Source organism: Eucyclogobius newberryi, unplaced genomic scaffold (assembly GCF_026437365.1).
Source record: "Eucyclogobius newberryi isolate DKJ021-1_F unplaced genomic scaffold, fEucNew1.0.hap1 SCAF_7, whole genome shotgun sequence".
NCBI classification, from domain to species: domain Eukaryota; kingdom Metazoa; phylum Chordata; class Actinopteri; order Gobiiformes; family Gobiidae; genus Eucyclogobius; species Eucyclogobius newberryi.
Genome location: NW_027316389.1, coordinates 6,958,843 through 6,973,121, shown reverse-complemented (window position 1 = coordinate 6,973,121; position 14,279 = coordinate 6,958,843). Strand labels below are relative to the sequence as shown.

General features: G+C 43.9%; 1 protein-coding gene across 1 annotated transcript in view; it reads right to left on the bottom strand.

Annotated features, from left to right (window-relative positions):
- snx33 (sorting nexin 33) overlaps positions 1 to 10,506 on the bottom strand; it is a 33,202-nt gene extending 22,696 nt beyond the window's left edge. The window contains exon 1 of the mRNA XM_072434791.1: positions 8,893 to 10,506. Coding sequence (XP_072290892.1) covers positions 8,893 to 10,369 — 1,477 coding nt within the window. The 5' untranslated portion in view covers positions 10,370 to 10,506. The remainder of the gene's footprint in view (positions 1 to 8,892) is intronic.
- Positions 10,507 to 14,279: the final 3,773 nt, after the last annotated feature.

Sequence of the window (14,279 nt, the reverse complement as noted above, 5' to 3'; positions counted from 1 at the left end):
GCGCAGGAGGAACGACGATGTGCAGGAGGAACGACGACGCGCAGGAGGAGCAACAACGTGCAGGAGGAACAGTGACGCGCAGGAGGAACGACGACGCGCAGGAAGAACGACGATGCGCAGGAGGAACGACAACGCGCAGGAGGAGCAACAACGTGCAGGAGGAACAGCGACACGCAGGAGGAACGACGACGCGCAGGAGGAACGACGACGCGCAGGAGGAACGACAACGCGCAGGAGGAACAACGATGTGCAGGAGGAACGACGACGCGCAGGAGGAGCAACTACGTGCAGGAGGAACAGTGACGCGCAGGAGGAACGACGACGCGCAGGAGGATCGACGACGCACAGGAGGATCGACGACGCACAGGAGGAACGACGACGCACAGGAGGAACGACGATGTGCAGGAGGAACGACGACGCGCAGGAGGAGCAACAACGTGCAGGAGGAACAGCGACGCGCAGGAGGAACGACGACGCGCAGGAGGAACGACGACGTGCAGGAGGAACGACGACGTGCAGGAGGAGCAACAACTTGCAGGAGGAACAGCGACACGCAGGAGGAACGACGACGCGCAGGAGGAACGACGACGCGCAGGAGGAACGACGACGTGCAGGAGGAACGACGACGTGCAGGAGGAGCAACAACGTGCAGGAGGAACAGCGACGCGCAGGAGGAATGAAGATGTGCAGGAGGAACAGCGCAGGAGGAATGAAGACGTGCAGGAGGAACAGCGACGTGCAGGAGGAGCAACAACGTGCAGGAGGAACAGCGACACGCAGGAGGAATGAAGACGTGCAGGAGGAACAGCGACGCGCAGGAGGAATGAAGATGTGCAGGAGGAACAGCGCAGGAGGAATGAAGACGTGCAGGAGGAACAGCGACGTGCAGGAGGAATGAAGACGTACAGGAGGAACGACGACGCGCAGGAGGAACAACAACTACGACGTGCACAGGGGGAACAACGACACGCAGGAGGAACAATGCGCAGGAGGAATGACAACGTGCAGGAGGAATGACAACGTGCAGAAGGAACGACGACGCGCAGGAGGAACGACGATGCATGAGGAAAAACAACGTGCAGGAGGAAAAACAACGCGCAGGAGGAACAACGACGCGCAGGAGGAACAACGACCCGCAGGAGGAACAACGACGCACAGGAGGAATAATGACAACGCACAGGAGGAATGACGATGCGTGGGAGAAATGACGACGCGTGGGAGGAACAACAATGCGCAGGAGGAATGATGACACGCAGGAGGAACAACGACGCGTGAGAGGAACAGCGAGGCGCAGGAGGAACAACGACGCGCAGGAGAAAGGAGGTTGTGCAGGAGGAACAATGACGCGCAGGTGGAACAACGACGCACGCAGGAGGAACAACGACGCACGCAGGAGGACACATTTGGACTCGAGTGACGCTGCATTCCAGGCAAAGCAATCACAGACACAAAGGTTACAAAGTTCACCTTCAATTACATAAAGACTTTCACATGGAAACAACAAAACTGTCCAATCAGCACCAGAAGAAGACGTTTAATGTTTGAAATCGACCGGCATTAATCGATTATTCACAATTATTGAGTCTGAGACCAAACAGTGAAATCTTTACTTTTCTGCCATTCTCGTGGTCAAGTTTGGTCAAGCAGCCAGATAAAATAAAGTTATTACATGTCATTACAATGTTCAAATCCAAGCTAAAAACAGTTTTGTTTAGCTGTGCGTATGACTGAAAGGATTTTCTTTGACTTTTTTAATTAGTTAATTTTATTGTTTCTGTAATTTCTTTGTGATTTGAATGTATTTTTCCTGCTGTGTGAAGCACTTTGAATTGCCCTGTGTATGAAATGTGCTCTACAAATAATAATAATAATACTTTTTTTGGGTTGAATATTGAACAAAAAACACTTTTGCACACAGTTTTCTTCACCATTATTATTTTGTTGTTGTTACGTTTACATTGTGACCTTAATAATCACGACTATCCACCAACCTGATCGTCTTCACCTCCCAAATGTTACGAATATATATTTAATGACATCATGTTTCTAATCATGACTGCATTTTCCCTCTGCCGCATTAACCCTTCACGTCTGGCTGATGTAACGCACTTTTTGGGTGGACCTGACATTCTGGCAGGAGCGGAGACGCGGCGATTCCCCCGCTGGCTCGGGCGGAGTCCCTGGCGCTCTTTGTTATTCCGCTGACCTCTGCCGTAACGAGGCCCAGCTGTTTGAAGACGATAGGGCTGTTGACCGTCGCCCGCCGCGGCCCTTTCCTCGCGCTCATGTAAAGCGTAACTGGAGATAAGGTTTGACCCGGCTGACCTCACGAACGCGCCGCTGAGCGAGAACAGCAAACACAAATATTCAAATCAGGAATGTTACAGTTACGTCGGGCAAAAGGACGAACGCTTTGTGGCTAACGGTGTCAAAAGAATATCAGGTTCATCGAGTATCGTGATTATTCAGGTCAAAATATAATCGTAAAGACAAGTATTTTCCCCTATTGCAACTTTTTTCATAGTTTTGCCCGGGGTGTGACTTATACTTATATTTAAACTTATATACCTATACTCTGGAGCGACTTATATGTGATATTATTTGTTATTTTCACACTTCCAACTGCATTTCATAGTCCAGTGCGACTTATATATGTTTTTTTCTTCTCTATTATGCATTTTTTGGCTGGTGCGACTTATAATACGGTAATTGTGATATTTTTTTTTTGTCCTTTAAAGTCCATATGACACGTTTAGACAACACTTTTCAGTAAAACAAAGAGAATACGATTATATTTAAGATTTGACCAAACATTTTGCCAATTTTTCTCAAATTTTTTCTCCATTTTTTCTGTGACGTTTATAGTGTCACTTCCTGGTTTGACACGTCCAGCAAATATGACATAGGCAGAGGTCTTTCCACAACTGTCACTTAGCAACCACGCAGTAAACAAGGGCCAAAGTCCATTTAAATCATACAATAGTTATGATTTGACAAATAATTACACCTGACGACGCCTTTATTTTGTAAAATTATTGTTTAAACTGACATAAAAAGGTGTATGTTGTGTGCAAATTTTCTCTATGTTTTCGATGGAATGTCGCGTTTTGATGACATCACAGAGGGATTCCGTCGGAGACCTCAGCTCTACTTCCTGTGATTGTTGTACTAAGTGGGAGAAGTCTAAAAAATAATGTATAAAGTCTAAAGTCTAAGATGTACAACTACAGTAGGTGGCAGTAATGTAACACTTGAATACAACCGCCATAAAACACCAAAGAAGAAGACAAATTTGCAACTTTTATTTGTCAAATTTTCTTCACAAACTGCAACTCGACTGATGTAAAACTATGATCCTTATTTACCTCAGGGACTAACTCACCTAACGACGCTATAATTAGAAAAACATGAGAACGTGTCACATGGACTTTATTGGTATTGGCTTAAAAAAAAATCCACGTTGGTCGAGAACGAGTCCAACACAAGAACTTATACTAAGAAACGTAATGAGTTTAAGTTCAAATGTCACGAGAAAACGCGATTGGTGTTTTTCAGGTTCTAGAACGAGATGAGGTCATTCCACCGAGACAGATTTTCCTACTGATTACATTGTGTTTTGCCATAAGCTACAACAACAAAAGGTAAAATCACAAACGCTCAACCTGATCTCCATAAAAAGCATAAAAAACAAGCAAATCTGTTCAAATCTAAGCTAAATTTTTTTTAAATCTAAGCTGTCGGTGTAATCCCTCATTCGTCCAGGCGTGTTCCATAGTAGAAAAAGCTTCAGTTGTAGTCATCTGGACTCAGTTTGAAAAAATAGACGTTTCGACTCTCATCCAAGAGTCATTGTCTAATCACTCGTTTGAAGACGGTGAGGTGAAGGTTTTAAGCAGGGAGAAAAGATGGTTTGAAAGAGGAGTCAAGGAAGCTATTTTTGTTAAAAAAGAAAGACCTTCTTTAAACAGAAATGGAGGGCTAAGGTTTAATCTTCCTGTTATTTATAATGGGTTACTGAACCCCTGGAAAGGTAGAGGACCATGACATTTAGATGCTAATCAGGTACTCAGGGTGGTTGAGCCAGGGTCTCACAAAGACAAAGAGGATTCTAATAGCCCATTACAATTCTGAATAGGCTCGGTAGATACAAGGGGGGAGTTTCTGTTGAAACAAACAACTCTTTCTACTTCAGGAAGGCTCCTCCCAATGGGCGGGTCTTACCACAGAACAGTATTAATATCGGAGTTCTCGATCTAAATTCTTTTATTGACAATGACTCTTGGATGAGAGTCGAAACGTCTATTTTTTCAAACTGAGTCCAGATGACTACAACTGAAGCTTTTTCTACTATTAAATCTAAGCTAAAAACTTTTGTTGAGCTGTGTGTATGACTGAAAGGTTTTTTCTTTGAACTCTTCTCTTTTATATCTTCAACTGTTTTGGGATTTCTGTCATTTCTTTGTGATTTTAATGCATTTTTCCTGTTTTGTGAAGCACTTTGAATTGCCTCGTGTATGAAATGTGCTTTACAAATAAACTTGCCTTGCCTTACAGCCGACGAGTCAACGAAACAACCCGGACCTGGTTTGATCCTTTTATAGCCCTGGTTTAGCTCCAGGATTTGGACGCAGTGTGCAAAGTGTGACGGATCAGTCCAGGATGTCCAGACGTGCCACGCCCAGTGCCCATTGGCAGCCGGACGACGCTCCATAAAGACCGTGTCACATCAGATCAGCTTGAGCTCTTCCCTCATCGTTATCTTACGAGACGTCGCATTTCGATCGATTCCTGAACGTCCACCGCTCTGTCTTCCATGTGCAATTTTTTCAAAAACATCCAAACTCCGGATCGTACATTGTAATTCGGCAATAAAGACCAGAACAGGAAGTGACGTTATGACTGCTATACACAAGCCAATTAACATCAATATTGTGGTTCACGGTGAACAAAATGTGAAATACCGTATTTTACGGACTATAAATCACATCTTTTTTCATAGTTTTGGCCGGGGTGCGACTTATACTTATATTTATACTTATATACTTATACTCCGGAGTGACTTATACGTGATTTTATTTGTTATTTTCACACTTGCAACTGCATTTCATACTCCAGTGCGACTTATATATGTTTTTTTCTTCTCTATTATGCATTTTTATACTCGAAAATACGGTAATGACCTTCGCGTGTTATAATTTCAAACTAAACACTTGTAAAAAGCGTAATATGTCTTATTCAAACAGACAGTGCAAGAGGAAGCGCTGAACATTTGCTTAAAACAACACTTACAGTTGCCAACATGTCGTTCTTATATTACGTCAACCTGTAAAACTGTTTCGACACCGTGGACCACGCCCGTTTGTAAAACACGCTCTTATCGGGACGTGCTGGAACCTGCTTTTCCCTCTCGCCCCGGCAACGACAATGGGAGAGTTTGTGTGATGCACGTGTAAAACGAGTTAACGCTCCCGTGCGACGGAACCAAAGCGGGCGGAGCCTGTTCTGAAATCACCTTCTCACATTCCGGACCAAGAGCAGGAGGTCGTACGTCACCGAGTGTTGTTGCCATGGCAATCTGCATATCTGTAACCCAAGTATGCACCGATAACACTCTTCACCCGAGTATTTCGTATTCAGTACTTGTCGATACAGAGTGCCAAACCCGATACTAGACAATATCTTCACATAATAATAATAATAGATCCATGGTTCTAATCTCAGTCATTTCATCCACAGGTTTCAGAAATCTTAATGTCGTCATGGCAACGCAATTATATTTACAATTTGACTAAACAGTTTGCCCGTTTGTCCTCAGTTTGCTAATTTGTTTAACGTTTATTATTGTACTTCCTGGTTGGACATGAGCAGCAAATATGACACGGGTAGATGAAATTCCGCAGCTGTTACCATAGCAACCAGGCTGTAAACAAGAGCCAAACTCCACATAAATGACACAACAGTTCTGAACTGACACACAATAATTGCATAAAACACCTTTAATTTGTCCAACGATGGATTAAATTGTCAGAAAAGTGTCTCTGTGTCGCACGCTGATGACGTCACAGAGGGATTCTGCTCTACTTCCTGTCATTTGAAACTATTCTTCAATTTCTTCACAAACTGCAGCTTAACGGAAGTAAAACTGTGATGAATATTTACCACAGGTTCTACACCATTAAACTAAGTCATAATTAGAAAAACAGAAGAACCTTCATATGGACTTTAAGGACAGGTGGTGTTCACGTTCTACAATTTGATGCCACAAACTATAATTTTTTTTAAAGAAATATGCATATTAGTGATTGATTGGCTCCTACTAAATTAACCTCAAGTGTTAAAGTCCTTCCAACAGGCAACAACGTTTGTTTATTTGCGCCCACAGAGAAGTCGCTTCGTGCCAGTTTGCATTTCCCGCGGTTGGCCCCGTACTTACAGAGAGACGTGAACCATGAACCGGGAGAAGACGTCAAACAAACGGACAAATTCTACCCGCGCAAAGGTCACCAGTTAAGTTGCTACGGTACCAGTTCCAAAACGGCGATGCGCATTGTCGGTGATCACATATGAGTGCGATTTTTACTCTACCCGCCTCTAATTTGGTGGTTTTGCTTGATTGGACAGTTGACAAGATTGTGTTATTCATGAATCAGGACTTCCTTAAATTACAATAACCTACAATGAGAGTCTGTGTGCAAACAAAGGGAGGAGTTTATGTTGTACAGAACACACAACCTCAGCCGCTCCAGGGCAAATGTTCAACTCACACTGGCACAAAGTATGATTTGATGTTGGCATTAAAGCTGCGGGCAGAACGATTACGCCGTGTGGCTTTCGGTTCAGTTACAAATGCGTTGGAATAGCTCGCGGTTCACTCCACGACCTTAAATGTGCGGTAACGTGACGATATAAGTCCACGGTTTGATCGGGAAACAAAGAAATCCAGGAAAAAAAAGACAAATCACGCAAAATTTTACATTCACGGGCTGTTAACCGCGTTAAAATTGTGTTTTGGCGTCTTTCGTTTGCTTAAAGTTGTGATTTAATCGATCCCTGTACGATGTTCTCACCCGTTTTCACCCACCCCCTATCCCCGCCCCTCACATGTCTGTATTCAGTTGCGATTATTTGATAAACGAAGGCTCGTAGTGACACATGTCGGGTTCTAAATGTCACTTTTAAGCCACTTTTCGAACATTAAAAACATGTAAATGACAATCTGCTGCTCGTCGCGGTGAAATGTCAGTGTGAAGAGGCGGGGCTTATCGGTTCTGCGGTTTTGAACAGGAAGTCAACGGACCGGTTTCTATTACTCCGCTGTTTTAGATCAATATGACGGTTTGCAACGAAGACAATGAAAATAGTCTACTTATGTTATAGTTTAATACCAAGTACATGAAAATAAGTATTATACGTCTCCTTTAAAGATGCTCTGACACAGATATGAACCATAAGAATCTGGCTTCAAACGGACTATTCCGAAACGCTCGTTAGCTAAAATATCCTCTACAACATCTACAAGACCAGTCGGAATTGAAGTGAATTTGTACATTTGTGCTAAAAGTATTGATACAAAATACAAATATCTCACTATGATGTTTATTGTGGTGTATTGAAGAGGTTTAGCACAGAAGACTTTGTATACGAATCATTACGGTCGTATCCCAAAGATAGAAGAAGAAGAAGAAGAAGAAGAAGAAGAAGAAGAAGAAGAAGAAGAAGAAGAAGAAGAAGAAGAAGAAGAAGCAGTAGAAGTAGAAGTAGAAGTAGTAGAAGTAGAAGTAGAAGTAGAAGTAGTAGAAGTAGAAGTAGAAGTAGTAGAAGTAGTAGAAGTAGAAGTAGAAGTAGTAGAAGTAGTAGAAGTAGAAGTAGTAGAAGTAGAAGTAGAAGTAGAAGTAGTAGAAGTAGTAGAAGTAGAAGTAGTAGAAGTAGTAGAAGTAGTAGAAGTAGAAGTAGAAGTAGTAGAAGTAGAAGAAGTAGAAGAAGTAGAAGTAGAAGTAGTAGAAGTAGTAGAAGTAGAAGAAGTAGAAGAAGTAGAAGTAGAAGTAGTAGAAGTAGAAGAAGTAGAAGAAGTAGAAGTAGAAGTAGTAGAAGTAGAAGAAGTAGAAGAAGTAGTAGAAGTAGAAGAAATAGAAGCAGTAGAAGTAGAAGTAGTAGAAGTAGAAGTAGTAGAAGTAGAAGTAGTACAAGTAGAAGAAGTAGAAGAAGTAGAAGAAGTAGAAGAAGTAGAAGCAGTAGAAGTAGAAGTAGAAGTACAAGTAGTAGAAGTAGTAGAAGTAGAAGAAGTAGAAGCAGTAGAAGTAGAAGTAGAAGTAGTAGAAGTAGAAGTAGAAGTAGTAGAAGTAGTAGAAGTAGAAGTAGTAGAAGTAGAAGTAGAAGAAGTAGAAGTAGTAGAAGTAGAAGAAGTAGAAGAAGTAGAAGAAGTAGAAGCAGTAGAAGTAGAAGTAGAAGTAGTAGAAGTAGTAGAAGTAGTAGAAGTAGAAGTAGTAGAAGTAGAAGAAGTAGAAGAAGTAGAAGTAGAAGAAGTAGAAGTAGTAGAAGTAGAAGAAGTAGAAGAAGTAGAAGAAGTAGAAGCAGTAGAAGTAGAAGTAGAAGTAGAAGTAGAAGTGGAAGTAGAAGAAGAAGAAGAACCCCTCAGAACCTCACTGGACCGAAAGCTGAAGGTTCAATCCCCATTTCTAAAAGAGCAGAGCCATTAGGTCTTTGTGCAAGATATGTGGGTGACACGAGGAACAACTGTTGTAGAAAAGCGGCATAAAACACAAAATCTGCAAATTACCTATAGACCTTTTTTCGCCTGTCCACGGAACCCTTTGAATGTGGCAATGTCATTTGAAAAAGGCTATAATCCCATGATAAAAGTCAGTGTTGTGTTTCTAATCTACTGCACATTACCTTTCTGCAGGTGAATGATGTCCGGGAAGTTGCCGAGCAGGCCCTGGTACAGCGACAGTTTGTCCAGCATTTGGAAGAGGTCACACTTGGGCTGCTCGGCGAACATCTCCCCGATGTTCTCGTAGGTGCGTCCCGTGTGCGAGATGGCGCTGTTGAGGGGCTCCGAGCTGTGCGGGGGGTCCAACGAGAACGAGTGGCTTATGGACTGAAAGGCGTTGCCCAGTCGCTGAAACTCGCGCCGAAATCCGCCCAGATGCTTCCGAACTAGCTCCGAGGCGACGAGCGTGAGCTGCAGCACGCTGTCGTCCATTTTTTTAGCAAACGCCTTGAACGTGTCCACTCTCTCCTCCACGTCCTGCAAATCCTGGTGTTCGTTTGGGATTTGGAACGTCAACATAAAGTGGGCGCCGACCATCTCGTCTTTCTCCGCCCGCCTTTTGCCCAGTTTCCATTGCTTGTCGTCGGCGCACATCAGGAAGTGTTCGAAGCCCTCGTATTGCGACAGGACAGGGTGACTCGTCATGTGGTTTATCCACAACACGAGCCGTCTTTTACGCTTGTCAATAAAGTCCTCTTCGAATCGTCCCGTCGCCTGCTTTTCGGGCAAATGTGGCACGGAAATCACAGTGAATTTGTTCAAAAGCCGGTTGTAAAGCCAGTCAAATTGTTTGTAGCGTCTATAAACAGGACGTCCCGAGTGGCTAGGCGTGACACGGTACGAAATGTACGTTTTGATCCCTTTAAATTTGGTCTGTTTCGTCGGGTCTTCGATGGAACATATAAAGGGGTTTGGGTTGTCTTGCCAGCGCGGGCCGAGCGGTCCCATCTCAATCGTGTAGGACTCTGCGATCTTGGCCATCATGGGGACATCGCCCAAAACGAACGCTTCAACCCCCGAGCGTACGAAACTAGAAAAGCGGTTCAAGTTCCTCCCGACCACGCTGCTTTTCCTGGAGCTTGAGGTACTGTCCTGGCGCTCCATCGGCGGCCTGGAGCGGTAGTGCACGTTCGGGTTGCTGGAGTGGCCGGCCGGACCCGGGTGCGCGTGCCCGTTCACCCCGGAGCCCCTCGCCGGGTGGTGCCCCGCGTGCTCGATCTCCCCCACCACCGTCGACCGGTCGTCCCAGTCGTCCCAGTCGTCGTAGTCGTCGTCGTCGTAGCTGTAGCTCTGCTGCAGGCGCGCGTTGGTCGAGTTCGGCGTGCCGTGGAAGTACGAGGACGAGGGGGAGTCGTTCCCCAGCGACCCAGCCGGGCTGATGGAGCGGTCGTCCGTCACGTTGGAGTCGGAACGGGTGCGTATGATCTCCACGTACGAGGCGGGGAAAAGCCCCCTCTGGCCCCGGCAGTTCTCCCCCTGGAACCATCCGTCCACCGACTTCTCATCGAAAATAAGCACTTGCTCGTTCTCCTGAATGCTAATCTCCTCTTTGTTTTCGCTCTGGAAAGTGTAAATCGCTCTGGCTTTCACTTGAGACATCTTGAGACGTTTCCTCGATCCTTAAATCTAGCATCTATAGAAGGTCCGCAACAACCGACTGTATCTAAGTAGTCGACTAGTTAAAGATATTATTGCGTACTGAGATGTTTTGAGTACATTTTCAACCGAATAAAAGGTTGAAATATGGTCTAGATAGAGAATACTAACAAATCAAGTGTATTTTTGCTGAAAATGAGTCATGTTTATTATTCTTTTTTGGTTTTTAGAGTCTGTATTGTCCAGATAACGATCTACAACGATCAAAACACGACCACGATCACCACTTGTAGTCGATCGTTAGTTGCGTTCCTGATCTACAGCCAACTGGACGGCGTACTCCGTCGCTCTCTCAGCGCGTGGTGCGTCGGAAACAAACAAAAAAATCATCATCCGACACGAGCTCAAATTCAAGCCTTCCGATCATATTGCACGGCAGCTGTTGGATCGGGTTCGCCGGAAACAATGCCACGGCAAATCAATACTCACACGAACCAAACTCGTAGCAAAAGCGCCATAAATATTACATAAACCTGACAAAAAAGTAGGTGTAAGTGTCAAATAACAACTTTACGCTTTACCACCACAACAACAACCACCACCACCTTCCATGGGCGTACGGGGACCACAGGTTGGCAAACAAAGCTGGTGCATCAAGGGAAAAAACAAAAACAATAGCAGTTTCCACAAAGTAATCCACAGACTCTTCTTCTTTAACGCGCAGAAAAGAGAGATTGACTCATTATTCCCGTGCGTAAACCGCGGCTTCTTCTTCTTCTTCTTCTTCCCGGTGGATCGCGATGATCTCCCGCGAGCCCGTGCGTGACGCTATCCGCGCAGCGCATTCCTCCGCACGCGAGCCCGCCGCGATTGCCTCGTGAACCGGTGCGACGCGGCGCGCATCTTCCGCGGCTCGAAATGGAACGATCCTCCAAAAAGAAATGACCCAAAGGCGCCGGGATCCGGGCTGTTATTGTTGTTGTTTTTGTTGTTTGTGTTTTGTTTCTTGAGGAGGTTCAGTGCGGTTTGTCTGCGCCGCGGAGCCTCAACAAAGTGACTCTTTCCATGACGTGAGGCCGGGACAATTGGAGGCAAGTTTGTTCGCCCCTTTTTCCTTTTTTTTTGTCTTTTTTTTTTTTTTTTTGTAAGAGTCTGTGGGAGACACGAGCGGCTCGATGCTGCCTCCTCCCGGACACGTGGAGAACTACACGTCGTTTTTGGCAGACGCGATTATTCGGGTTAATCGATGATCGTGATGGGTCAGGTCACAATGTGATCGTGAGAAGAAAAAAAAATTAAAAATCGTGACAATTTTAGAAGCAAAATTTAGTATTTTTAGGTCGAATTATCGTCCCAAAAAAAATAGACCTGAATAAAAATAACTTTATTATCTATAAGAGCACGGTTTTTGTATTTAACTTTGTAACTCTTAAAAAAAAAGATATATATATATATATATATATATATATATATATATATATATATTTCGACTCATTTTCAGCAATAATACACTTGATTTGTTAGTATTCTCTATCTAGACCATATTTCATCCTTTATTATGGTTGAAAATGCACTCAAAATGTCTCAGTACGCAATAATATTGTTTGACTAGTCGACTACTTAAATAAAGTCGGTTGCTGCGGACCTTCTATAGATGTTAGAAAAAATATATATATATATATATATATATATATATATATATATATATATTTTTTTTTAGTATACAAACTTCATTAACATGAACCACTCCTTAAAAGGCGCAATGGACGATTTTTTCGGCGATTTGAGAACTCAGGCGGAAGTGCACATGCGCACTCCCCCGTGCGGACTGATACAACACACACGTGCGTTTGTTTATTAGCGCGATGGATCGTATCGCTCGTCTCCCGTAGATTTCAGTCCACTTCTGCGTCAGCTCGAACTGTCTTTCTCCATCTTCATTTTGCCCCGTACACTGAGGGAACTATATTATGATAGATCCATGCGCTTAGACACGCGGAAATGTGGAACGATCCGCACGCGGCTGCAGGTGAGCAGTAGGTGCGTTTTATGATTGATACGTGGCAGGACTAATCGGCCGTCCACGCCACGAGGAAATATGACTCAGATTTATGCCAAAAAAATCGTCCATTCAACCTTTAACTGAGGTCAAATTGCCATTTTACCGCCAGATTTAGCAGAAAATGATGCTTATCCATTATGTTCTCGTCTGCATTTGACGTTGTTTGCTTTTCTGAATTTAAACTTCCTCTTAATACAAACAAAACCATGTTCTGTAAAAGTAAGAGCAAGCAAGAACATTCCTCCGGTTAATGAAGTTGTTAATGCTTTTAAATACATGTGGTGGTCATAACGGGTGATTTTAATCTCCATATTCACGACCTTGTCAAAACGTTTCGCCTTAAATCGAGTTTTTACTTCAGAATAAGTTGTCTGTTTCTCTCAATGCCGGGAAGCGACTTGTATCTGCAACGTTCCTTCCTGTGCTGGACTCCGGGGGCCTCTTATATAAGCACGCCCCGGCCCGAGCACGTTTCGGTCCCTATAATGAGCTGTAGTGCACGGAGCCACATCTGTGATCTGTACTCCCGTGTGGAATGGGCTGCTTTAGGGACTCAGGCTGTGTGCGTCTTTCACACCGACCGTCCCATGTGTCGGAACAGAGAGGACAAATGTCCTTTCAGTATCGTGCTCCAGCGACTAAAAACAGGTTTTTACTATTTTCTAATTTTGACTTTATTTGTTTTGCTGTATTTGTCTCTGTTGTACAAGTAAATTACAGTTTTACACCAATCGAGCAGGTATTTGTGGAGAAATCTTGCAAAAAATCTGTAGAAAATGACAGGAAGTGACATCACTCATGCAGAATTTAAACAAAGAAACACATTTTTTGATCCTCTAAACATGAATTCAACAAAATAAAGTCTCTCTTAGATTTTTATTTGTTGCTCATTTTCACGTCCTTCTGAAAGACCCGGAAATGCGACCTTTGACCTGTCACTGCTTCTGTTACGTGTCTGTGGTTTGTGTTGTTAAGTTTTAGACACAAACACATACTTTTATAAACACGTAGGTTTTTGAGCCCAGTTTAAGCCCAGTTAGAGCCCAGTTTAAACCCAGTTAGAGCCCAGTTTAAACCCAGTTAGAGCCCAGTTAGAGCCCAGTTTAAACCCAGTTAGAGCCCAGTTTAAACCCAGTTAGAGCCCAGTTTAAACCCAGTTAGAGCCCAGTTTAAACCCAGTTAGAGCCCAGTTTAAACCCAGTTAGAGCCCAGTTAGAGCCCAGTTTAAACCCAGTTTAAACCCAGTTAGAGCCCAGTTAGAGCCCAGTTTAAACCCAGTTAGAGCCCAGTTAGAGCCCAGTTCAAGCCCAGTTAGAGCCCAGTTTAAACCCAGTTTGAGCCCAGTTAGAGCCCACTTTGAGCCCACTTTGAGTCCAGTTTGAGCTCAGTTAGTTAGAGCCCAGTTTAAGCCCACTTTGAGCCCAGTTAGAGCCCAGTTTGAGCCCAATTTGAGCCCAGTTAGAGCCCAGTTCAAGCCCAGTTAGAACCCAGTTTTAACCCAGTTAGAGCCCAGCCAGTTTGGGCCCACTTTGAGCCCACTTTGAGCTCAGTTAGAGCCCAGTTTGAGTCCAGTAAAAGCCCAGTTTGAGCCCAGCTAGAGCCCAGTTTAAGGCCTGTTCAAGCCCAGTTAGAGCCCAGCTAGAGCCCAGTGGTGTCACATCTCTTTTAATTTTGATTTATTTGAAGATGCAGTTAATTCCCACAGAGAAAGAATGGAACGAGTGAAGATACGCACTTTTAACCTTATGAAAACTGTAACTAGCCGATCCTATCAGTAAAAGAGCCTATCAATAAAAGAGCCTATCACTAAAAGAGCCTATCACTAAAAGAGCCTATCACTAAAAGAGCCTA